The sequence below is a fragment of the Sinocyclocheilus anshuiensis genome, unplaced genomic scaffold (assembly GCF_001515605.1).
Source record: "Sinocyclocheilus anshuiensis isolate Anshui unplaced genomic scaffold, SAMN03320099.WGS_v1.1 scaffold101, whole genome shotgun sequence".
Lineage (NCBI taxonomy): Eukaryota > Metazoa > Chordata > Actinopteri > Cypriniformes > Cyprinidae > Sinocyclocheilus > Sinocyclocheilus anshuiensis.
The window spans coordinates 1,583,902-1,608,835 of NW_015540892.1; the positions used below are offsets into that span (position 1 = coordinate 1,583,902).

Sequence of the window (24,934 nt, forward strand, 5' to 3'; positions counted from 1 at the left end):
GATTATTTTTTAATCCATTTTCAAATTATTTCAAATTTCTTAAATACAAATTAAAATAAAATGATATCGGCTTTATATAGGCCATCGGCCACCCTGCTTTCCAAGATATCGGCATAGGTATCGGCTGTCAAAAAACCCACATCAGTCGACCACTACGTGTGTCTGTTCTCCAATAGACATATTAGGATTTTATTTTAATGTCAGACACACTGACCATTTGGTTGCAGTATAATTAATTGTCTCCTTAGGAAAAGAACATCAACAGCTGAGAGTTGAGCAGATCTCTAGTGGTCTTTGAGTTTGCAGATATGGCTCATTGCATTTTTTTTTTTTTTTTTACTTTAGCAGTTATCTATTACCCACGGCTACATGAGAATTTCACAGCATCCTTGCAGGTCGCTTGACACACCAGGGTTATAAAAGCACTATGAGCGCATAAGGCTGTGTACATACTGCAACATTTTTTTTTTGACTGTTCATACAGCAATGTCTTTCTGTTCAGGTGTTGTAGTAATGTTTTAAGCTAAACTATGTAACTTCTGACCATCTAGAGCAGGGTTTCCCAAATGGGTGTTCATTAGGTGATGAAAACCTGCTAAATTTAATGTAATATTAAAATAAGTCAGTTTACAGTGATTTGGTTTACAGTGTGGTCTCCCCCTTTGTAAAAATTGCATTCTGGAGGGCACCAAATAAAGGGACAGGGGCTCGAGCCTCTTTAAAGCAGAGGTTTACGGTATTACACTAGATTTCAGTAGAATTTTCTGTCAAAATAACACATGAAAGTTAAGACAAATATTTTACAATTGTAATATTGCACTTTAAAAATGCTCCGTTATTTTTTTGTTGTTTCTTTTTTACAGTACAATACTTTATTGATACTAAGGCAGAAAATTATTTGTTATTAGACTTGGCAGAAATGAATTTATTATTAGAACTATAATTTTAATAAAAAAATAATAAGAATATCTTATTTGTTTTGTTTTTTTGTCCAAGTTGTAGCCATAAGAGATTTTTTGTGAAATAACGGTAACAATTTAGTAGTATAGGGACCAACTCTTACCATTAATTAGCTGCTTATTAGCATGCCTATTATTAACTTATTGGCTGTTTATTAGTGCTTATAAAGCACATATTCTGCATGACCATATGTGACCCTGGACCACAAAACCAGTCGTAAGTCGCACGGGTATATTTGTAGTAATTGCCAACAATACATTGTATGGGTCAAAATTGCCGATTAATTCATTTGGACAACTTTAAAGGCGATTTTCTCAATATTTTGATTTTTTTGCACCGTTAGATTCCAGATTTTCCATCAATGGAAAGCTTATTTATTCAGATTTCAGATGATGTATAGATCTCAATTTTAAAAAATTGTGAAAATTATGACGGGTTTTGTGGTCCAGGGTCACATACTCTCCATCCCTAACTCAATCCCTTACTAACTATTATTAAGCAGCAAAATTAGGAGTTTGAGGCAAAAGTCTTAGTTAGTGGTTTATTCATAGTGAGAATTGGACCTTAAAATAAAGTGTGACCAAAATAACGTTATTCATCAAATTCCATTCAGTTAAAATTCCAATCACAATGTACACTCACCGGCCACTTTATTAGGTACACCTGTTCAACTACTCATTAATGCAGATCTAATCAGCTGATCACACGGCAGCAACTGTGCATGGTCAAGACAATCTGCTGAAGTTAAAACTGAGCATCAGAATGGGGAAGAAAGGTCATTTAAGTGGCTTTAAAAGTGACATGGTTGTCCAGTACTAGCAAGGAGTACCCGATAAAGTGGCCGGAGGTGTAAAGAGCTGTCATATGGTTTCAGTGTCATCTGCTTGTATGCTTGTAGGTAAAATTCAGGACTCCGAGCTGCTGCTGCTTGAGCGAGCTACACTACATGGGAAGTCAGAGGAACATGACAAGGCCTTGCACATTCTAGTGCACCAGCTCAAAGACTCGGCTGCAGCTGAGGAATACTGCTCTTGGGCCTCTGCGTCTCATGACCAGTTCTACCGTCAGAACCTTTTCCACCAACTCTTGAGTGTTTACTTGGACCCCGATGTACCAGGAGGGGCACAAACAGTAGCCGCCGTTGACTTGCTTAACCGGAACGCTGACGTTTTTGATGCAGTGCGTGTGTTAAAGCTCCTCCCAGAGGAGTGGTCTCTACCGTTACTCCGTCCTTTCCTGTGCGGGGCGCTGAGGGCCAGTGTGCATGCACGGTGCACTTCCCAGGTTGCTGTGGGGCTGGCCAGAGCACAAAATCTCCAGCTTCAGCATGACAGGGTGAGTTCTCATGATTTGTGTTTTTATTTTCAATGTCGGCACAGAGTCAAGTCACATGGTGCTCAGTCTATTCATTTAATCAAAATCAGAAATCAGAATCAAAATGTATTTAATGTATTTAGGGGGATACAACTGTCCAGATATCATAATGAAGGGGAAGGGAAAGGGGGGGGGATTCTTGATAAGGAAACTTAATTGAGTAGTTTTTTCTTGTATTATTATTTCTTAATAAAAAGAAACAAACAATACTGCTTGACTATTAGTTAATATTTGGAAGAACTTTTGTATGAAAAAGTCATATGGGTGTGTAAGTTGATAAAAAAATTCAGATATCTTGACTTTAATGATAAGGCATGGTTAGTTTAGATTGGGGTGGGAAAAAAAGCAATGCAGTGCAACTCCCCACAATTATTAAAAATGAATAATTCATGATATTTTGGAAAAAAAGTACCATATTTAAATATTTTTAAAACTGAAAATTATTGTGATGTGTGCATTAGCATGTCTTCAAATGAAATCTAAACCTTTTTTTGTAGCTTTAACTAACGTTCAAAAGTTTGGGTTCAAGTTTCTTTAATGCTTTTTTATTTATTTATTTTTTTTAAAAAGGAAAGTGTATTATGCTTATAAAGACTGAATTTATGGGGTGGGAAAAAAAGCAATGCAGTGCAACTCCCCAAAATGATTAAAAATGAATAATTCATGATATTTTGGAAAAAAAGTACCATATTTAAATATGTTTAAAACTGAAAATTATTGTGATGTGTGCATTAGCATGTCTTCAAATGAAATCTAAACCTTTTTTTTTGTAGCTTTAACTAACGTTCAAAAGTTTGGGTTCAAGTTTCTTTAATGCTTTTTTATTTATTTATTTTTTTTAAAAAGGAAAGTGTATTATGCTTATAAAGACTGAATTTATTTGATCAAGAATAAAAACTTTTCGTAAAATATATTTACAATTGAAAGCAATTGTTTTCTTTTTTTAATACTTTAAAATGTAATTTATTCTGTGACGCAAAGCTGAATTTTCAGCAGTCATTACTCCGGTCTTGTCACATGATCCTTCAGAAATCATTCAAATATGCTGATTTGGTGCTCAGAAAAACATGTCTTACTATTAGCAATGATGAAAATGATTGTTGCTTAATGTTTTTGTGGAAACTGATATTTTTTCAAGATTTTTTTTGATGAATAGAAAGTTCAAAAGAACAGCATTTATTTGAACTTCTGACCAATTTAATGCATCCTTGCTGAATAAAAGTATTATTATTATTATTATTTAAATTTACTGACCCCAAACTTTTGAATTTTTAAAAAAATGTTTTTCAAACCAAAATCTTTTTAATCTAGGTTTTTAAAAGTGTTCCTTTCCTTTTATAATTGAGCATACTTACAGTAAATGTCATTGACCCACTAACCACTGCATTCTGTGTTGCGTAGCTGAAGTATCGAGGCGGCCCAATATTAGTGTCTGAAAAGAAAGGATGCCAGCTGTGCCACAATACCTTTAGCGAGCCAGACTGCGCCTGCTTGCCCGGCGGAACGCCTGTCCACATTCACTGTGTCGCCAAGAAAACCTTGAACTTACCAGTAGAGCGGCAACAAGAAAACGCCCACCGCAGCAGCCACACATGAAGCTGATGAGTACCGTGGAGCAGTGGACACATGCTGGCGTCGCACCTGTACCGCACACACTGGGAGAAGGCTGAGTGCATAGAACAGCCGTTCAGAGCCCACGCCAGAGCACTTGGTGTGACCAGGACCTGCAATTGAGTGTGTGGATGTCTGATTACTATTTATTCCATAATCCCTCTGTGTGCACACACAACACTGACAATGAATATGAGAATATTTTATTGAACGTCATACAAAAACTCTAAAGAAAACCTGACAATGTCTTTTTGGTCAGTTGATGTTTTTAGCATCGTCTTATGATGACTGGTCCAGTGGCTTTTTAAATGGATGGTGTCCATAATAACTATTGCTTGCAAACTGTTTGGGGTCTGGATACTAGTGTCTTGACTGTCTGTTCTCTGTGAGCAGAATTATCAAAAATGAGTGTATGTGATTAAGCTGGTCAATAATTTTCATTAAACAAACAAAACACCAAAATTACTTGCTCTGTTCTGAGAGAGTGACAAGTTATAGCCTTAACTGATTACGTCATGATTCATTTAATATAAGGGAGCAATGTTCAAAAAAGACATTATTTTCATAATTTCAATATGAGTATTGTTTGTGGTCATCATAGCTATTTTAAACCATTTAATAGAGATAAAAATTGAAGATTTTCCATGTTCATTTATAGTCTGATCTGGAAAAACTTAAAAGTTACATCATAGTGTTATGTAAGATTCTCCAATGAAAGTCTGATTAATGAGCACAACCCAAGAAAGATATTGTTGTGTCTCTCTCCCTCCTTTCCACGTCAGAAGGTTAACTTGGCTTGATATTTCCTTTTGAAGTCAAGTTGAAGTGATATTTAGTCAAATTGTAGCCATATCAAACAAACCAATGGACTCAGGCTGTGCTGTGTTTGTGTACGTTATAATTACATGCTAAAGTGCATATATTACATCCAAATCTTTGTTTCTCATATGCATGTGCGGTGATATGGACATGAGTCCTCATGTCTTAAGAATGCTAAGCTGTGTTTTTAATGATAAAAAAAAAATTGAACATGCTAAATTACATGTGATGTTTAGGGACGCACGATAGCAAACAGCTGCGGGAGGTTTTGCATGAGGATGATTTATAACCTCATATCTGAATAAGTAGGCTATTTGAAAAGTGTTTTGTCTGAAAGTGGAGTAAGTTAAGAGTGAAAGATGGGGGGGAAAGCACAGAATAAACACAAATGCGTAAAATTACCTCGGTTATGACAAGGGAAAGGTAGGATATAGTTGCCTTGAGATATTTTTACAGAAACGGTTTAACAATTATACTGGTAACTGTGTACAAGGATGATGGTAAATTCTATAAAAAAAATTGTCCCACCGTTTATTACATCAATTATTTTGGGTATCGTACACAATGCCTGTGTAGTAAAGTGTATGTGCGCTACTGGGTCTTTGCTTTGATTTGCTGATGCATTTTTCCTGGAAAAAAGACCCATTCGTCGTGTGCAACAAAACGTTCCTCCCCTTTACTGTCTAAAGAAGAAAGACTGTACACTTTTTCAATTTGAGCAGTTATAAATGGAGATCCTCTATGTTGCTACATCTCTTTATATCCACTTAAAGTATTTTATACATAAAAATATACATAGATACTGGTGTGTACATACTGTATTATTAACTGTTTGTTGCTTTGTAAATCGATGCCAGTGGGTGGAGTGTACAAAATGTAAAGACGTCCATTTGAATAAACAAAACTATGCCTACATGAATGGAACACACGGTTTGGGATGTACTTCGTTCTAAAAGAAAAGAGCCGAGAGTCATTTAAAAGCCATTAGATGGAGGAAGACAATGAGGGTAGTGGTGAAGGCAGGGGTCTTCAAAGGCATAGCAATGCTGACCGGAGAAGCAGATCAAGTCGTTTCACCTGTTTATAGCTGTATTTATAGGTGTATTTGTTTCAGACAGGCCACAACCATCCATCAAGTAAGTTACAAGCATTCATGGCAATCACTAAAGCGCCAGTGATTCAGAAACAATATTATGGAGGACAAAACACAATACAGTTTTTAATTATGTGCCCCAGATAGTTTGAGGTTTAATTGAGGTTAGCCCTTCTGCAAATTTTGTCTCAAATGTGAGCGATTTTAAATGTGTAGGTAATATTTTTGATGACAAAAAGTAAATAAAACTCGCTCTGAAAATACTGAACTGTGTGCAGCTACTTGTAATGACAGCACATAATGCAATCAAATATAGTTTCAAAAGTGAGCCTGATATAAGTAAATGAAGTAGCCTATAAAAAAGGCCAATGTTACATTGTTAACATTCATGCTGCATAACTAAGTGGTATGTACTAAAAATAACAGTAAATGTTTTTCTAGAATGAAAATACTTATATTTCAGCTACTTGTAATGACAGCACATAATGCAATCAAATATAGTTTCAAAAGTGAGCCTGATATAAATAAATGAAGTAGCCTATAAAAAAGGCCAATGTTACATTTTTAACATTCATGCTGCATAACTAAGTGGTATGTACTAAAAATAACAGTAAATGTTTTTCTAGAATGAAAATACTTATATTTTACAGAACAATTACATTTTTACAAAATATTTTGTATTAGCGTCACCGATTGTGCACTACGCAAATTTCTGAGGTGTGAAATGTATAAACTGCCTAAGTCATCATAGTTATAAGATTAAAATCAAAACGTAAAAAAATAAATAAATCTAAAACCAGCTAAATTATTAATTTCAACAATTTAAGTTGAAAGTGAATTAATTTCATAAACAGTATTGTCGCCCTCTTGTGGTAGAGCATTACAATCTAACCAATCTCACTATATTCTGGCTGTTATTGAAAAAAATTAAATAGAAATATTCTCATATGAAATCAATGTTTATTGAAAGATGTTTATATTAACATTTTCAACACGGCTTTAATATACACAACAGTTAAATCTCAGAAAAAGAAAGATCTCCTTTCAGTTCACAGATGTCCAATGCCATACCAACCAAGAGTCTATATTTCGTGAATTTTAACTGATGCAGTTGATTTGAAGCAGTTGGGCTGGTTTATGTTTGTGATCAGCAAGGTATGGTTGTCTACAGAATAACGCAATAATCCAGTGAGAGAGGAGTTGTGTCCTGTGCTGTATTGATCCTTTCCTGTTCAGCGCTTTTTCCAAGTGAATTTCTTCCGCGCTCCCTCCTGCCCTGGTTTCTTCCTCTCCTTGATCCTGGGGTCAGCGGTCAGCAGGCCAGCTGTTTGGGTAATCAGAGAAAACAGATGACGACAGATGAACAGCATCTGTGACATGTTCTGCCACAGAAAAGCCATATAAATTAAAAAAATAACTTGACACTGTTACATCAGAAACATGTCAGAATATTAGATCTGTGCAATGCAGTACAGACTAACATGCCTGACAGTGTTGTTAATGACGTAAACTCACATATTACCAAGAAAAATTGGGAGGGGAGGTGGGCAACATTAATTTGAAAAAGCAATTTAGGTAAATTGGTGTAAACTCAAAGTGTTTATTTTCTGAATAAACATTTGCAAAAATAATTACTAGTTACTAAAATTACAACTAATTAGTAAAATAATAACATACATCCTGCCCATTTGACTGGACCAATACATTTTTATATAATAAACAAAAAGAAAACAAGTAGATAGAATAGAAAAAAAATGGAGAACGCTAGTGTTATAGGGTAATTCTTTTTAATAAACAAAAAGAAAACAAGTCGAAGGAATCGAAAAGTACAGAGAACAGTAGTGTTAGAGATTCATTTCTTATAATAAATAAAAAGAAAACAGGCAGATGGAATAGAAAAAGAATAGAAAACACTACTGTTAGTAGGTCATTTTATTATAAAAAAAAAGAAAACAAGCAGATGGAATAAAAAAAAAGAAGAGAGAATGCTAGTGTTAGAGGGTCCTTTTTAAAATAAAAAGAAAACAAGTAATAGAATAGAAATAGAGTAAGGAGTGCAAGTATTAGAAAATAAGAAATAAGAAAACAAGCAGATAAAATTGAAATATAATTTTTTTCTTCAATATTCTATTATGGATACAAAGTTATAGTAATAGTCTTAAAGCAATAGTCTTTGCCATTTTTGATGAATCTAACGTCTCACTGATGAAACTAGCATTCTTTTTTATTTAAATTTGTTAAAAGAAAACGATGTGCATATTATTTGACACAAAAAACACGTTTTCTTTTCATGTTCACAAACTTTGGACGAAATTATTTTCTGCAGTATTCAACGAACTAAACATAAAATAACCCAGAATAACTACTTTATAAAGAAACTGCAGATGAAATATGCATAGACATATATCAGTATAATGCTTTAGGCTTCTTGTCACACACCTTGCCTCATCTTTTCAACTTCTCCCTCAGACACAAAGCTGAGCAGTGCCCGTGAGATGGCCAATCGCAGAGCTCCAGCCTGAGCAGAGTGACCACTGCCCTCCACACTGCCCTCAACATCAAACCGGCCCAGCATGCCCACAAAGTGCAGAGGAAACATCAGCTGCTCCCTGAGAGAGAGAAAGAGAGAATGAAAGGTATATATATATAGTGCGAGGAGAATTAAGAACATGTTTCTCTCCGCTGGACTACTCAGGCTTTCAACATCTGTATGAATGACACTCCTGCAAATCCCCCTTTGAGCACTGTATCATCATATTTAGACAAAGTGATTATCCTGCCACCGAAATAACTATTGAGCAAGCGTGTGTGCTTTAGTATGTGTGCGCTTGCTGGCTCGCTTGCGGGGATGGCCCACAGTGCTGACACGGAGCAACACTCCCCTTCTGCTCCAATTAGGCCTGTGTGAAGCGGACGGAGTGATAAGGGCGGGCAGCCGGCCGCACGCTGACAGCGCCAAGTCTCCGGCTCACTCAGCTGTGTAATTAACTTTTCAACCACATTAGAAAACCCAACATACTCACCACGCACGCTGGACCACAAATGCTGGATTTGAACATGTTTGGTGTGGCTCTCATTTATGGCATACTAACTAGAGTAAAAACAAATAAGCTCTTGATATGCTAAAAGGATCTTTCCACAAAGATGCGATGCATGACTGAGGCGCCCTCATACACACCTGTCTTGTAGTAATGGAAAGTAGTGGAGGTAGTTCCTGCCGTTGATTGTGATGTTCCCAGAGCCACTGTCTCGGAGGGTGATGCTGGCTTTGGCGGTCTTCCTTCTGCCTGTGGGAAGGAGGGCGAAGTTAGAGTGATGTGGGAATTAAGTGAGTGTGTACAGAAGAAAAAACTGTTTTAAGCAAGAAGAGGAAGACAAGATGGAAAGCTTGCAGAATAAACGTTTTTTACCTCTCAGATCTTACTTACAGGAACATGAGAATTAAAGGAATAGCACACCCAAATATATTATTACTTTCTCTCGTGTTGTGAGGAACAGATCAGAATTCTGATTAGAAGGTTTGAAAATCTTTTGTCGGCTGTAGCTGTCAGATCTTATTTGTTATTATATTAAAAATGCAGGGTTATTATAGTTAACTAAAACTAAAATAAACATTTTTGTTATTTGAAATAAATTGGTAAATGAAATAAACAAATGCTTTTATTTATTTCGTTTAATTTAGTTTAACCTGAGGTACTGAAATTTAATTAAATTAACTACAAAAAATTACAAGAAGACTACAAAATTAAATTATTATTAAAATAAAAAGAAATACAAACTAGTAGCATCTCTATACTTATATAACAATATATTCATACAGAATGATTATAAATGATTTTAGGTATTTTAAAAAGCTGAAATAAAATAAAATATGAATAAACATGGAAACTAGAAATGAAAACTGAAAAAGTACTAAAATTACTAAAAATAAAAATAAATTAGAAGTATAAAAAAACCCTAGCTTAATCTAAATGACAAAAGCACATAACTAAAAATAAAAGCTCATTGATAATATTAATAAATACTGCAATATACAAAAGAATTAAACAAAACACCATTGATGATTGTGAAAAATGGGGCTGAAAGACAAGAATATTAAAACTAAAATATTACACTTCATCTTTCAGTTCACAATGGTTTTTGGTACTAAGCCCACAAGAATATTACATTAATTGAATAATGTTTGTCTAGTCAATAATTAATTTACAACAGCAATATATTTTCACCCTAAACGTTCTACGTTCACACGTTTTTCTCGTGTCTCATTTTTGGGCACTCATGTAATGCCCTATTGGACCAGAGAGATATAAAAATGGCTTTTCTATGTTCTCATAAATTCCCTCATTTGGATGGCAATCATTGGAATTTAAAGTGCACAATAAATGCAGTTATTGCAAATAATCAAATCAGGGTCAGAATTATCAGGCCTATAGACTACATACAGTATGAAAAAGTTAAGGTTTGACTACAGAACACATCTGCAGACTTCAGAAAAATGTGCATGGATTACATTTATGATACTTATTGGCAAACTTGTGTGTTTGCGCCAAAAAATGGTTGATGACATTTAATCAGCGTATTTATTTCTTTACCATCTGCAACGCAGAAAGTGACTCCCTGTGGGTCGTACTGCAGGGCAGGAATCTCGTGTTTACTGGACTGAACCTCCAGCTGTTTGCGGAACTTCAGTATGAACTCCTCCTCCAGAGAGCAGTAGGGCATTGACAACAACTTCTCCATCAGCTGGATCATCCGCATATACTACACAAAACAAGGGAACTCGCTTAGTTTGCCAACATCACCCTCTAGTGTTTCCATCCTGAATTACACTCTTCACAGGATTCGGGAAATGTACACGTTCTTACATCGTGATCTGAAATGTTCTCCACCAGATACTCCTCAATTTCCTCTTTTAACAGCCACCTGCTCCCAGTCTGCAATCTGTGAGGAAACGAACACAGTCAAGCCATCAAAATCATCCCTTTCAGGGAAAATCAGCATTTTAAAAATGTTCTTCACTAGATTGATTCCTAATTTAATATTCTAATATACCTAGCACTATATATTACAAATACATTTGGCTCTGCGACAAAGTGCTTTTGCGATCTTCTTTTTCTTGCAGGAAGTTTTGAAGCGCTCACATTTGTTTGGTTTCTGACATGAAGAGGCCTTTATTTCTCATCTTGTCCTGGTGTCTTTCCATCGCCAGAATCTTCTCATAGACATCCTAGAATAACAGAAGAGAGAAATGGAAAGTGGTCAGTTTCAATACCAAAAGCAGAATTAATGCTAAAATAGAAAGAAAGAATCCTCTGAGCATGGTCTCTGTTGACTAATAAGTCAATGAATACACAGAATGAAGGACGAGGTATTCTTCATAGATATTCAGGAATCCCTCAAAAGAAAAGATGCAGTGAAGCAAAAGCAGGGATTTGAAAATTCCCCCGACACACACACACACACACACACACACACACACACACACACACACACACACACACACACGAAGGCAGATCTCATCTCTCTCTCTCTCTTCAGTTCTGGCTGAATTTAATTGTGTGTGTGTGGAGGGAAAATTGAATTGGGGAGCACTTGGGCCGTAACCCCCGCACTTTCTCTCTTCTTTCTAACACACACACGCGCACACACTCTCGCACACACACTCGCACGTCCTCCTGACAGGAGAATCTGCCATGCAGAGCAGGATGGCATCCTCGGGCACACTTGTCTAAATTGACATCACGCCCGTGAGCCTGGAGTGCCCGTCAAGCATGGTGGTGCTGGAGCGGTGCGGAGCAGGGGTCTGACGCGGGGCCCCGGCGCTGGCATGCAGCTCACGTCGGCACCTTCCTCACGCCTGTGCGAGAATTCATTTCCCCCTCAATTATCCCACAGCTGTTTGTTTAATTCGGTCCTGATAGAGTGCATATAATCCACCGCTACTTGCTAAAAAAGCAAACATCGGGCAAAAACCAATTTTCAGCACAAAAAAGGAGGAGTAATAGAAAAGAAAGGGGGAAGGGAGAAAAAAAAGCAGGGGAATGCACGTTACACATTCGTGATCACAGCGCCATAACGAATCCAGAGAAATTCAAATGCCTTTAGGAGGGGAGAGAGAGGCTCCTTGTCTGAGCTTTTAATATGAACTTTCAATGTAGCCTTTTGGTTGGCCGGGGTTGCTTGTATTCAACAAATCATGGGTAAATTGTACAGACTCGCTCCTCCCAAAGCGTGCACGGGATTTTTGTCGAAGGTTAAGTCAAAAATACAGTATAATCAACACAAGTTAAGATCAGAGTTGAAGGGCCTGCAGTTAAAAGTAGGAAGTACTCATGAGCCAGTGCTTTTATGACTTTTTTTAAAGTAAATAATTGTTGGTCCAAGTATAAATGTGTCTGTCCATTCTATGGCCATCCTGGTAACGCACATGGGTGGCTAATGGGTTAAGACAGAAATTTGCAAAACTGTTTGTCAAAATGAAGTTTAAATAATAGATTTCAAGTCAGGTAATGCATCTAAAAACAACAGTGTCATATTGTTTCTTTAGCTCAAATTACGCAATAAAATAAAATATTTTTTAGGCTAGTCCAGCAATGGCGCAGGCACATTCAAAAACAAATAAACAGCAATACCAACGCAAAAAGCAACTGGCCAATTCTGCACCATCACTACAAAATAAATCTGTTGGTCTTTTTCTGATAATTTCATGCCTTGCAAACTTAAAACTCTTAGTGATGTATTGAATGCTGTTGTGAATTTGGTCAAATTCAACTCACCAAGGTAACATTATCTAGCTGACTAAAAAAAGTTTTTCTTGAAGCTTGAGAATGATCTGGGTTTGAGTAGGGTTGAAAATTCTAAAACAATCAGTAAAATTTTGCACCATAATTTTTATAAATGTGCACTTTTTAATGTTTAATGTATTTTGCTAAATAAATTTCTTTGAATAAAAATTCAGTAAACAGAAATACTGTTCAATTTTACATAGCTGTTTTCTAATTTAGATTTATTTTTCTATATTTATGTTTTAAAATATAATAGTTTTCAGCAGCCATTTTTCCAGTCTTAAGTGTCACATAACCCCTCAGAAATCATTCTAATATGCAGATTTGGTCCAGATTTTATTCGTTTAAAAGTAACATTTCTTATTAATTTCTCACAGTTGAAAGTGCTTATGCTGTTTAATAAGTTTGTTGAAACTGATACATTTTTCAAAAAACTTCTATAAATAGAATGTTATAAAGAACAGTCCGTTTACGGTCACTTCTGATCAATTTAATGCACCCTTGTTGAATAAAATTATTATTTCTTTAAAATAAAAACAACTGCAATAATTTGTTTTCCAGTTACATAGTATTGAGCAAACACCACCCCACCTTTTACTAGACTGCAATGTATCACCCAAATCAATAAAAAAAATTAGGCCCAATTTTGGCATATACAGTTGATACAGAACTTTGGTATAACAACATATAAATTTTTAGATTGAGAGAATAAAAAGGTTCAAGCAATTAATGTTTAAATAATTGATTAATGTTGTACTGGAATACTTGATTACTCGAGTGTGCGAGTGGGTTACTTTGATAGCTGTGTAACGTTCTGATACATGAAGCATGACTAAGTTAAATGTCCATATTCACTGCCTGTGTATATTAGTGAGTTTGCGCGTGTTTGTGTTTTGCTTCCTTTTGCTCATACTAGAAAAACATTCCTCTCTGCAGGAAGGAGAGTTGTACATTATTTTCTGCACACTGCAGGGTTTCTGAACGCGAAGCACCTCCGTGCGATTCGAAGCTGGATGAGAGAGCTGGTGCACGCCGGCAGATTTGACATACCTATTTAAATTAGCAGCAGGGGTCCCAGCCACTGCAGGGCAAAGGGGAGGATGAGGGGCTTGGGCACACTGAGGACAATGGTGCATTAGTCAACTCGCACACACACACAAACTCCTTACTGCTACTGAGAGACGTCTTAGCCCAAGGTCGAGTCCATAGATGAATGGTAGAGAAGGGAAAAATAAGCTAAAACAAACAAAAACTTTGAAAAGGAATTAGCCGTGGTGATAAAGAGGCGGTTAACACAGGAGGCTCTCTGGGGCTCTTCCCATCACAGTAAAATCCCTGAGGCTGATGTGCACACACACCTACACACAAAAAAACAGCACATGTGCACGCATACACACTCACACACACACCTAATATCACAAAGCCCTGGCGTGCCTACTGAAGTGTGTGATGCTCCCTGTTGTAAATGGGATTTAAGGAGGAGAAAGAGCTCAGTCACACTCATCTTCCTAACTCTCATTCCTCTTCTTTTCACAAATTCAAACATGCCATTTGCATTTTCCTTAATCATTCCAATCTCCTGTTTATACTGGTTTGTTTTAACATAAACCATTCTATTTAATTTGATTTAGCACACTAAGGGTAAAATGCCAAACAAAGCCGGTCTCTGAGCAGAGGGGCTGTTCCCCCATCACCCCATCAAGGCCCTGTTAAGGGGATCAGAGACCCGAGTCGCAGCTTCCCTTCCCAGCACTCTCTTTCTGCACCCCTCCTCTATCCCAGCTCTCTGTGATGTGCCCCCACCTACCCTCTGTCTGTGCCACTCCCTTCCTTCAATCACAGACCAGACAAAGCAGGATCTCCCCCCAAACCAGTTCAACTAAATTAAAATTATGGCTGATACAGATAAATTTAGTGATGCACCAAAATATATATTTTTTTTTACTGAAACTGAACTTTTTTTTATTTAGCCGAAAACTGAAACTGAAAATAAAGCTTAATAATGAATTAATTAAATTTAGTTTTAAACAAACTCTGTATATCTGTATAAAACAATTAAATTGCACAAAGCAGATTTTATATTAACGTTTTAAAATAAAAGTTTCTACTCCAATTTAAGTAATAAAACACATTCATGACAGATTTATTCAAACAAATTAAATAATAAAGAGGTTAAAAAAATATAATGAATAGGTAATATAGTGTATACTGTATATTCAGCTAAATTCTCCTCTCTAGAGTTTTTTTTTTCTAGATACTTTTTTGACATCTTTCCATGGCTGAAACACTGATTGAGCGATTACATTAGACATGATACAATTTATTAAGTTGTACTGGTTCTGTCAACATACCTTCTGATGTTTATTTTGTGCTATAACTAGTAGTAAAGAGTAGGTTTGCTGCGATAGAATGTGTTGGCGATGATACCGTTGTTAAGCCGCAACACCGGTTACGCCACTTGCCCGCCGCGGCACCACCCGCCACCGTCGTTTAGATTTTTTATAGTAATAAAAATCATTTAGTTCAGTTAGAGAACAGACTCTACAATTAAAAACTAAACGCGGCTGCTTAATGTAGCGTGCCAAACGACAGTCACATCACAGATCAGATTTCATTTATCACGTGAGGAGAGTGAGTCGAGCTGACTGACAAGAAGAGTGAGGTGAGACAGACAAGACGATAGCGGATGATTTAGTTTCGAAATGAAATGCAAAAGCGCCTGTTTGGCAATATTTTGGATTTTGAAAAGCAAGTTGACTTTTGCCGTTTATCTAAGGTGATTTTGGAAGTTTTTTTAAACATTTTTTCTTATTTAATTGGTTCCACAATGTTTTCTGATTTTTACTTTATTTAAACTTTGTGTAATTAATTTTATTTGACATCAAGGTGTATGCTGTGCCTTCAAGCTTTCTTATTTGTTTTGCTAATAAACTTTCTCCGTTTCTTATTTGGTATTATTATTATTGTATACCCATTTAACTAAAGTTATTTGTTTTTTATATTAGGCATAGCCTATAGCAAGGTGCATTTTTATTCGTTTTGTTAATAAAAGTTCTATGATTTATATATAGGCTAAGTGAGTTTGACGTTGTATTTTGTTGTTGCTTGAATTGCAGAATTGCCACTAGTTTGAAAGTGAAAGTAAAATGCGCACAGCACTTTTAAGTTATTTAAAAGCGAAGCAGAGTGAGGAAAAGAGGGAAAACTCAAACTAACTAAAAACGAACAATTGCTTTACGCCGAATTGCCACTAATTTGAAAGTGAAGGTAAAATGTGCACCCCGCACCCCACGGTGATATCGGTATTATCGGTGTTGTTACACAACGATAAACCGGTGGGGAAATATCCTCACCGTCACAACTCTACTACAGAGGGAGAGATGATCAGTTGATGCTTAAACTGAGTTGGCTATAGTGAGTTGTCACGCCATATTTAAAAGTAATTTTAATTTTGCATAAAATTGACAGAAAGCTCATGCTTTGTTTATACCAAAAATTTACTAAATAATTTGGTCAATGGATTTAGCCTTCCAAAAACTAGAAATTCATCTTCGGCCGCCATACTTTTGGCACATCAGCTAAACTATTTTCATTTACAGTATAAACTATTTTAATTCAATGATTAATGGGCAATAAAATGATTTATATTAAATTTTACACTATTTATATAAATTGGAAAACAGAACACAAAGCTAAAATCAGTAATCTTAAAGAAAATTAAGCTATCACAATATTATTCACATGATGAAAAACGGATATTCATTTTGAGATTTGCTAGTCTACATTTAACAGTGTTACTAATTAAATTATCAGTGTTTTTAAAGTGAGACTAGAGAGATTAAATTAAATGTAAAAAATAGGGGAACCAAGCATGCATCTAAATTAAGCATTAAATATCAACCAATACTAACAAAAATAAATTCTCACAATCTATATGGTACCTATGTACTGTATATAAACACCTATTCTGGGCTCTACAGTGCGACCATTTCAGTCGCATTCATGACAAAAAAATATTTAGGAGCACCTGTGCGACTAAGCCAATCAGCATATTTGTGTTTGCGCTCGAGCTTCAAAGATTTCTACTTGCGTGTTTTTGCAGCATTGAGTAATGTATCGCAGACATATGTTGATTCCTGGAATGCAATGTTAATCAGAATCCACTTAGTGCTCAAAATACTGGAGTTTTGTTCATTGCTGAGTTATGCAAGCTCACAAATCCTCTCGTTATAACTAACAAAGTGTAGACAGGGTGTAAATAAGAGATCTGTTGTGCAGTGTAGAGAGCTTCATTGATTATAATGCAACTTTGTGAGATCGCAATGAACTGAAGTGATTGACAGCTTTTAAAGATTATTAAGGGAGTTTGCAAATGCGATATTGAATTAATACAACAGTTCAATAAACAATAAATTCAATAATAACAATAAATAATACAATAATATTAAGTGACGTACATTGTATGACTTTAACAATATTGTATGATTTGATTTTGCTCAATTTTGTCCACGAAAATACATTTCAAAATTTCAAAGTCACAGCCGAGCCGCTGCGCATCTCCAAGCAAACAAAGTGGTGTTTCGTTTATGTATGAACATGCGTTTTTAAATGAATCTAGTGAGTCAATGATTCAATTACCCATTCATAAAGACAGTCACTTGCTTCGTTCCTGAATGAATCAGCCGTTCAAACCAATCAATTAAATGAATGATTCAGTGATAAAATCAATGACTTGCCACCACCTGCTGGCAGTTTTATTTGTATTTTTAAAGTGTCATTTTCAGTTATTTAAATCATTTCGATCAAACAATAGTTCTATATTCAAAATTTTATATTTAAAACAATAATCTCACAACATTATGAATTTAAAACATCCATGCCACCTCTGAGCCTCTCTAAATTTCTGTAAAATGTACCTACATGCCACTTTTGTGTTATTCTGTGCCACCTTTGTAGTGGAAACTAATTTTGTTAATATTCATTTCTTTTGATTGGCAACTTATTCTTCTTATTCTACCTGTTCTTATTCTATTTTTATTAATTAGAAATTTTGGAAAAGCTTACAAATATAGATTTTTGAATTTGACATAATATAAAATACTTTTAATAGAATTAGAAAAAATGCCATTACAAAAAATACAAAAAATGCCCCTGTAAATCACTTTAAGGAGTCAAATATTACCTTGTAATGGGAAGGCTCATTTTTGTTATTGATCAGAAGGTGCTCCTGAATTTTTGACAGTGTTCCTAAATTGTTTAGATTAGGAGCACAAGTGCGTCTAAAAAGAAATGTAAGCATAGAGCCCTGCTATTATTAAAATATCATCTAGAACACTCTAGTTTGGCCTGTTGTATGTAAGCATTTAACATGAGCATGAACTTACATGCAAGAGGGAATAGTAGGACTGTTGCCCTGTGTAGAACAGAAAGTGAAAAGGACGTCCTTCTGCATCCCACTGGATAGCTAAAAGAGAGAACAGGGCACGAGTAGTTCATTACCAGATATCAGCAAGCTTATATTTGGTGTCAAAGAGCATAGAAAGAGTTAAAAGGCAACTTCTACATACCTGTCTGTTTTGGGAATATTTCCTCTGGGTGCTAAAACAAAAAGAAAGGAACATAATGAACATATTGACTGTGTTATTATCAAAAACTAAAAAAATTTGGGATGAAATCTCACCTTCATAACAGGTCTTGCTCGTTTCTCAAAGAGTCCAGAGGGGAAGAGATATGCAATACTCCTCTAAACAAACAAACAAACAAACAAACAAGTGAATCAGAATGCACACTCTTTTAAATTTCTCCATTAAATGGAAAATTATTTTGTCACTTACTAAAAATTACACTAACACATTTTAATTATGAATACATTTTTATGATGATTATGAAGTGTCATTTTTATTAACATTTATCATGAAATAATCTTAGTGAGATTGATGGGCTTGAAGGCTTACATTACCTTTAAAAACATTTATGAGCATTCATGCAGTCAGGGCTTAACCTTACTACTCAAGTAGGCTATGGTGGGCAAACAAAAAGTCAGCTTTCTTCCAATTCTTAAATTACAAGCAACAGTATGTCAATAAAATATATTATTTTTATTGTGCACCTCAGGTCTCTCTATGCACCCCAGGTGTGTTTTACTACAGTGGGAAACACTGATCTCTTCTACTTCAAATACTCTCATAAGGAACCAAATTATTCCAGTGACAGCATTCAGCAGGGCATAAAACTTTCATTTGCATAACATGAGCCATTCAGAATGGCAACCTTTGGGTCTTTGACCCTGTTTTCAGGATAAAGAGACAGAAAACATAAAAGAAAAAAGTGAGGTGATGGCAGATGCACTCTAAGAGAACAGACATCCATGTATTGGGCCATCAAAACCAGAGGGTGAGGAAAACTGAGTGAAATAAAGCAGCACAAAGAGAAGAACAGACAGAACGGTGCAGGATGCAGTGACAGATGAAGGCAGCACCTGTTTATACCTTGAAAAGCAAGATGGCCCAACTCCCTCAGGGAGGTTTAGCCTCATCATAGTGTTCTAGAAACCTCTGCTGCTTAAACTTCACACAAGCCCAATCTGGGAAAACAAACTTGCTACTCGCACTCCCTCAAAAACGTTTTTTTTTTTTTTGAGACATCTGACCACTTGCTTCATGTGCCATGACAAATGTAGCACTGAAAATCTAAGTGTCTGACATTCACAGATGATAAGGACATACATGTTTTAACCCATACAAATCCTGAAATCACAACGCTTGTGTAGCACCTTTTTTTTTTTTTAGTTAGCCAAGGTTTCTTGCACCAAGTCATAATTTAATTTTACATGACCATTTGTACTCTCTCGCTGACCCTTACATACTGTACAATAAAAGGAATAGTTCACACAAAAAATCCTTAATAAAAAAAAAATGAAATTGTGACTAAAAACTTAGTCATTGATATCTAAGTGACCGTATGGCTCAGTGAAATGATGCCCATTTTTTGTCCTGATCTATTATTTTATTTAAAAATTAGTTCAATTCATAAAAAATCGTTCAAAAGTTTGAGGCCTGGAATTTTTATTTATTTATTATTTTTATTCTGCAAGGACAAATTAACTTGATCAAACAGTAACATGTATAATGCTACAAAAGATTTATATTTCAAGTAAATGCCGCTCTTTTGAACTTTCTATTTTTCAAAAAAATCCTGAAAAAAAAAAAAGTATCACAGTTTCCACAAAAGCAGCACAACTGTTTTCAACACTGATAATAATAAGAAATGCTTCTGAAGCACTAAATCAGCATATTGATTTCTGGATGACTGGAGTAATGGCTGCTGAATATTTACATTTTAAAACATTAAAATAGAAACCGGTTATTTTAAAGGGGTCATATGATGCTGCTAAAAAGAACATTATTTTGTGTATTTGGTGTAATGAAATGTGTTTATGCGGTTTAAAGTTAAAAAAACACATTATTTTCCACATACTGTACATTATTGTTTCTCCTCTATGCCCCGCCTTTTTGAAACGCGTCGATTTTTACCAAGCTCATCGGTCTGAAAAAGCGAGGTGTGCTGTGATTGGCCAGCTATCCAGTGCGTTGTGATTGGCCGAATACCTCAAGCGTGAGACGGAAATGTTACGCCCCTACCATACTGTGATGCCCTGTCAGGCCGGAGCGATGATTCAAAAACATTAAAACCCATTACAAACGAGGCATTTGTTGCATTCTTTATGCACCAAAAGCTTGTAACACTCCAAAGAGAAAGGAAAAATTGAAATCGCATCATATGACCCCTTTAAATTGTGATACGTTCACAATATTTATTTTTTACTGTATTTGATTAAATAAATGCAGCCTTTGTGAGCATTAGAGACTTTACATTAAAAAAAAGTAATAAAAAAAAAAAATCTTACAGACCCCAAACTTTTGAACAGAAGTGTACATAAAAAAAATTCACACATGGAACAACTTGCATAATTTCAGAATATAACTGTTACATTTCTGAATTAAAATACATCCTAAACAAAAGGTATTCAAATATTAAAATCAAAGCAGTTTCGTTTTTATTTTTAAACATTATGGCTTTTTTAACCATAAGAATCTAACACAGGTACATTTCTAAAAATTTGGCACATTTTAAACCATCTTTTTAAAGATTTTTTTTTTCTTTATAGGAGACACTTTTTTTTTGTCATTGACCTATATGTTAAACTAATAGTTCACCTAAACATAACCTACTTGGCTGTTGTTTGCAATCAGTATATTTTATTTGCATTTGTGGAACACACAGCAAGATATTATGCAGTATCCCCAAGCTGATATTATCAACAGAAATAAATTGTCACACTGCCAAGCTCCAATAATACGCAACATAAACGCAAATCACATAACTTGCACTATTTTCCAAAACATCTGAAACCTGTACTTCAAGACACTCTGCTTTAAAAGTCTGCTCAAGTTAGAATCGTCAAAAACTCAGCAAATTTCTTCCCAATTTCAGTTGCATGGGCTCTGTGAACGTCAGAGCCCACCTGACGGGTGCAAACGCAATGTGTGTGCGCGAGTAGACGAAAGACAGCGGGAGAAGGCAGGTGAGGCTTGCAGTCTTTATTAATTACTTCCTCCTGGCAGTGCTTGCTGTGCAGCTGTTTCACACCTTCAGCGCATTCACGGGAACGTCATGTCGGTTGAAGCGCTTGGCAGACACGCCGGTGCCAGCTCAGGCACAGACGCCCCCTGTACTCGCTCTGTGCCCCACAGTCGCAGCCATTTTCCACCCCTTACCCACCGATCAGCTGGCAGAGGGACGGTACGTGTCAGCTTCTTTTAGCCACACTTACTCTGAGGACTCAATTCATTAATGGTGACAGAGATTGGGGAATAATACTAAGAATCGAAAAATTGGACCAAATTAGTGGGATAAATCAATTACGGCCATCCCTGTCTGGCACAGAATAAAATACTGGACATAAATAATGTTTGTAAATAAATGCCAATTTTTAAGCGGGTCCTGACACCAGCTGATGACTTTACTTTTAGCTCAGAGGAATCACAATGATATTGGTTCTATCAATCTTTGTATTTCTAGTTTTCTTATCTTCCTTCCTTCCTTTTGAGGCTTGTACGGAAACCAAAAGAGAGGCACCAAGCAACCTAGAGGACCGGGGCCCACTAAGAGGCCTCAGATTGACTTTAAATTAGTTAAAATAAGACCGAACAATAAAATTATCTAAACCAACTAAATACAATAAAGCTACTTCTTTTCTTCTTTTAATTTACATCCCTCCAACAAGAAGTTGAAGAAGCTCTCAGAGTATAAGAAAAAGTATGATTTCTATTAGGCTTGCCACGATAGACAGTGCTGACGGTGATACCGGTGGTTAAGCCGCAACACCGGTTACGTCATTTGCCCAACACGTCACCTACCCCCACCGTCGTTTAGATTTTTTTTATAGTAATAAAGATCATTTACTTCAGTAAAAGAACAGACACTACAACTAAAAGCTGAACGCGGCTGCTCAATGCAGCATGCCGAACGATGTAGTATCACAGATCAGATTTCATTTATCCAGTGAGAGTGAGTCGAGCTGACTGACAAGAAGAGTGGGGTGAAGGTGAGACAGACAAGACGATGGTGGATGATTTAGTTTCGAAACGAAATGCAAAAGCGCCCCGTGGTGATACCGGTATTACCAGTGTTGTCACACGTCGATTAACCGGTGGAAAAATTTCGTCACCGTCACAACCCTATACCTGGAAAGGTCATGTAAATTAAGAAAATCTTAAAACTTCAGGGGAATTGTATAAGGAATAAACATATATATAGAAATTCTTATCTTATCCTTATCCAGTAAATCCCAAATGACTAATAGTCGTGTAAATTCATTGGTTAAAAAGAGTGGGAAAATGAATAACATTAAAACTTCTGGAATCCTGAAATGTAATTAAATTATACTTTTTTCATTCACAGAAACTATGAGTTCCTGCAGATTATAAGAAGTTTTGAAAAACAAAACTAGGACTAGCTGGCTTTTGAATATTTTTGTGGACAATGGGAGGGCTTGGAGTGAAAAAGGTTGAGAAACACTATTCTAGAATATCAACTTCTACATGTTACTATAGAAGATAGAGACAGGTTAAAAGAAATCATAATATAATAAAATCTTAAGGCACAATAGTATTTAGAAATTACCCATACTGTAATTTTCTTATTAGTGTTGTCAAAAGTCGATACTTAAATTTTAAATACATAATATTACCAGCCTTTCTGCAGTACCACTGGCACTGAGTACCGAGTCAGTCCTCTCAGATTTCTAAGAGATTTATTCATAAAAGTCTTTAGTGACAAAATAGCTCATCATTGTCTAAGCTGCTGTAAAACGACATGATTCTAACACCTGTCATAAATATGACAAATATGTACACTATACTTATAAATACCAACAAAGGAATAACACCCTCTAAAGCCTATATCTTGTAAAATATCTTTTTGTCTATGAACAAATGACACATCAGTTTAACAGCTGAAGCAGAAGGTGGTATACTTTGTCCATTCTCGTGTTTATGAGGACACAAATTTGTATAATGACATGGCTATGACCTAAGTATTACAATGTGAAGGTGATTTATGAGGACACTTTCAGTGTCCCTGTAATTCAAAAGGCTTATAAATCATATAGAATTAGTTTTTTTTTTTTAAATCTAAAAATGCAGAAAGTTTCCTGTGAAGGGTAGGTTTAGGTGTAGGGTTGGTGTAGGGCAATAGACAATACTGTTTGTACAGTATAAAAACCATTACTTCTATGGAGAGTCCCCATAAACCATAAAAACCAACATGTGTTTGTGTGTGTATAATAATAAGCCAAAGATACAGATGTACTGCTGTATCAATGCTGTTGTTACATATGTTTTATTTGTTGAAGATAAAATTTAATACTGATGGTTCTGGTAAAATAAAATATGGCCATAAATATGTACATAAAACAATAGAAGTGATTGAAATAGACTGAATAGAATAGAATAGAATTGAACAGAAATGTAACTCACATCAGTATCCTCTTGTGTGAATGTCTCTGGGTCTTCCCCCATCATGTTGGCCAAATGTCGTTTGCCAATTTCAAACTCCTCCACCTGTTTGTTGATAAACTCCAGTGTGAATTTCTGAGGGCCTGCTGCTGCCAGGTTCTTCTTCCATAAAGAGGATGACACACAAATTTGTCTGACTGGCAGCTGGAATTAAGAAAACAACAACAACAACAACAAATAAGAACCAAATTCAGCCAATTGCTACAAAGAACAAGGTTGCAAGTAGCCTTGGTGATCAAGCTCATGAAATAATGAAACATCAATAAGTAGGAAGAAATAATCTAAATAAAAAAGCTTTTATTTAATATAAATAATATTATTATAAATAAAAGTCTAAATTATTATAATACTGTTTTAAATTCTGAATTAAAACGGCATCTGTAGTAATTAGCTGGCTTGGGCAAAGGACATCATGTCAAGCCATATTGTCTTGCATAAAACACTAAATATAAACTGTTCAAGTAGTGCAGGTTATTAACGCAACATGTATGAAATGAAACGGAAAGACAGCACTCCATCCTGTCAATCTAACGTTACACGTTTTATACAGACTCCAAAAGCACTGTACTGTTACAAGGACATGATAATGTCAGCAGCATCAGAACCAATCACGGCCGACTAATCGCAAAAACAGCTCTGTGCCGGAGCAAAAATAAGAACTCATTTCACCTGCGGAACCGCCTTTGATCGGGACACACAGAAATTCTTCCCGCAGCTCCCATACTTCCATAAAATCGACCTCACGCCTCTGCAACCGGAGGCAGCCATGCTTGCTCGACGGCTCGCGCTTATACAGGAAGTGAAGACTACATCACATCCTGGAAGCGGGCAAGATCGTTCATCACTCACAAAAATACCTTTGGCACATTGTAGTGGTACGCCAAATTCCACATTCACAGATCCAAATATTCAAATTCCAGACCTCTCTTTTTCCCCTAAAACATTTTTTTATAAACAAAAAAGCTGTAAAAACATGATCTTTTTGCAATTCGTTTCCTGTCTTTAATGACTTCTCAAAACTATTTTTAGTTTGAAATGAATTTATTACTCCCTTTTACTACTAGGGGAGCGCGGGGCACAAAGTAACGCGGGGTAAATTGTAACACACGTGGTTTAAATATTTCCACACATGCTAGCATAACCAAATTTACAGCATTTACTAGTTACTATATCAACATTATATAGAGAAAAAAAAGTGCGCCAAAATTCAAAAG

The 24,934-nt window shown here is 35.8% G+C and overlaps 2 protein-coding genes across 2 annotated transcripts in view; one reads left to right on the forward strand and one right to left on the reverse strand.

Annotated features, from left to right (window-relative positions):
* tgfbrap1 (transforming growth factor, beta receptor associated protein 1) overlaps positions 1–5,667 on the forward strand; it is a 16,142-nt gene extending 10,475 nt beyond the window's left edge. The window contains exons 11-12 of the mRNA XM_016486633.1: positions 1,859–2,295; positions 3,736–5,667. Of these exons, the coding sequence (XP_016342119.1) occupies positions 1,859–2,295; positions 3,736–3,930 (632 nt within the window). The 3' untranslated portion in view covers positions 3,931–5,667. The remainder of the gene's footprint in view (positions 1–1,858; positions 2,296–3,735) is intronic.
* A 1,133-nt stretch (positions 5,668–6,800) lies between these two features.
* Positions 6,801–24,541, reverse strand: mrps9 (mitochondrial ribosomal protein S9). The gene is made up of 11 exons (XM_016486634.1): positions 24,390–24,541; positions 23,682–23,864; positions 18,323–18,385; positions 18,210–18,240; positions 18,027–18,106; positions 10,999–11,084; positions 10,723–10,798; positions 10,450–10,618; positions 9,036–9,144; positions 8,297–8,466; positions 6,801–7,181 (listed from the first exon to the last, which is right to left on the reverse strand). The coding sequence occupies exons 1-11, from the start codon at positions 24,486–24,488 to the stop codon at positions 7,090–7,092; spliced, it is 1,158 nt and encodes a 385-aa protein (XP_016342120.1). The 5' UTR covers positions 24,489–24,541; the 3' UTR covers positions 6,801–7,089.
* Between the last annotated feature and the right edge of the window lie 393 nt (positions 24,542–24,934).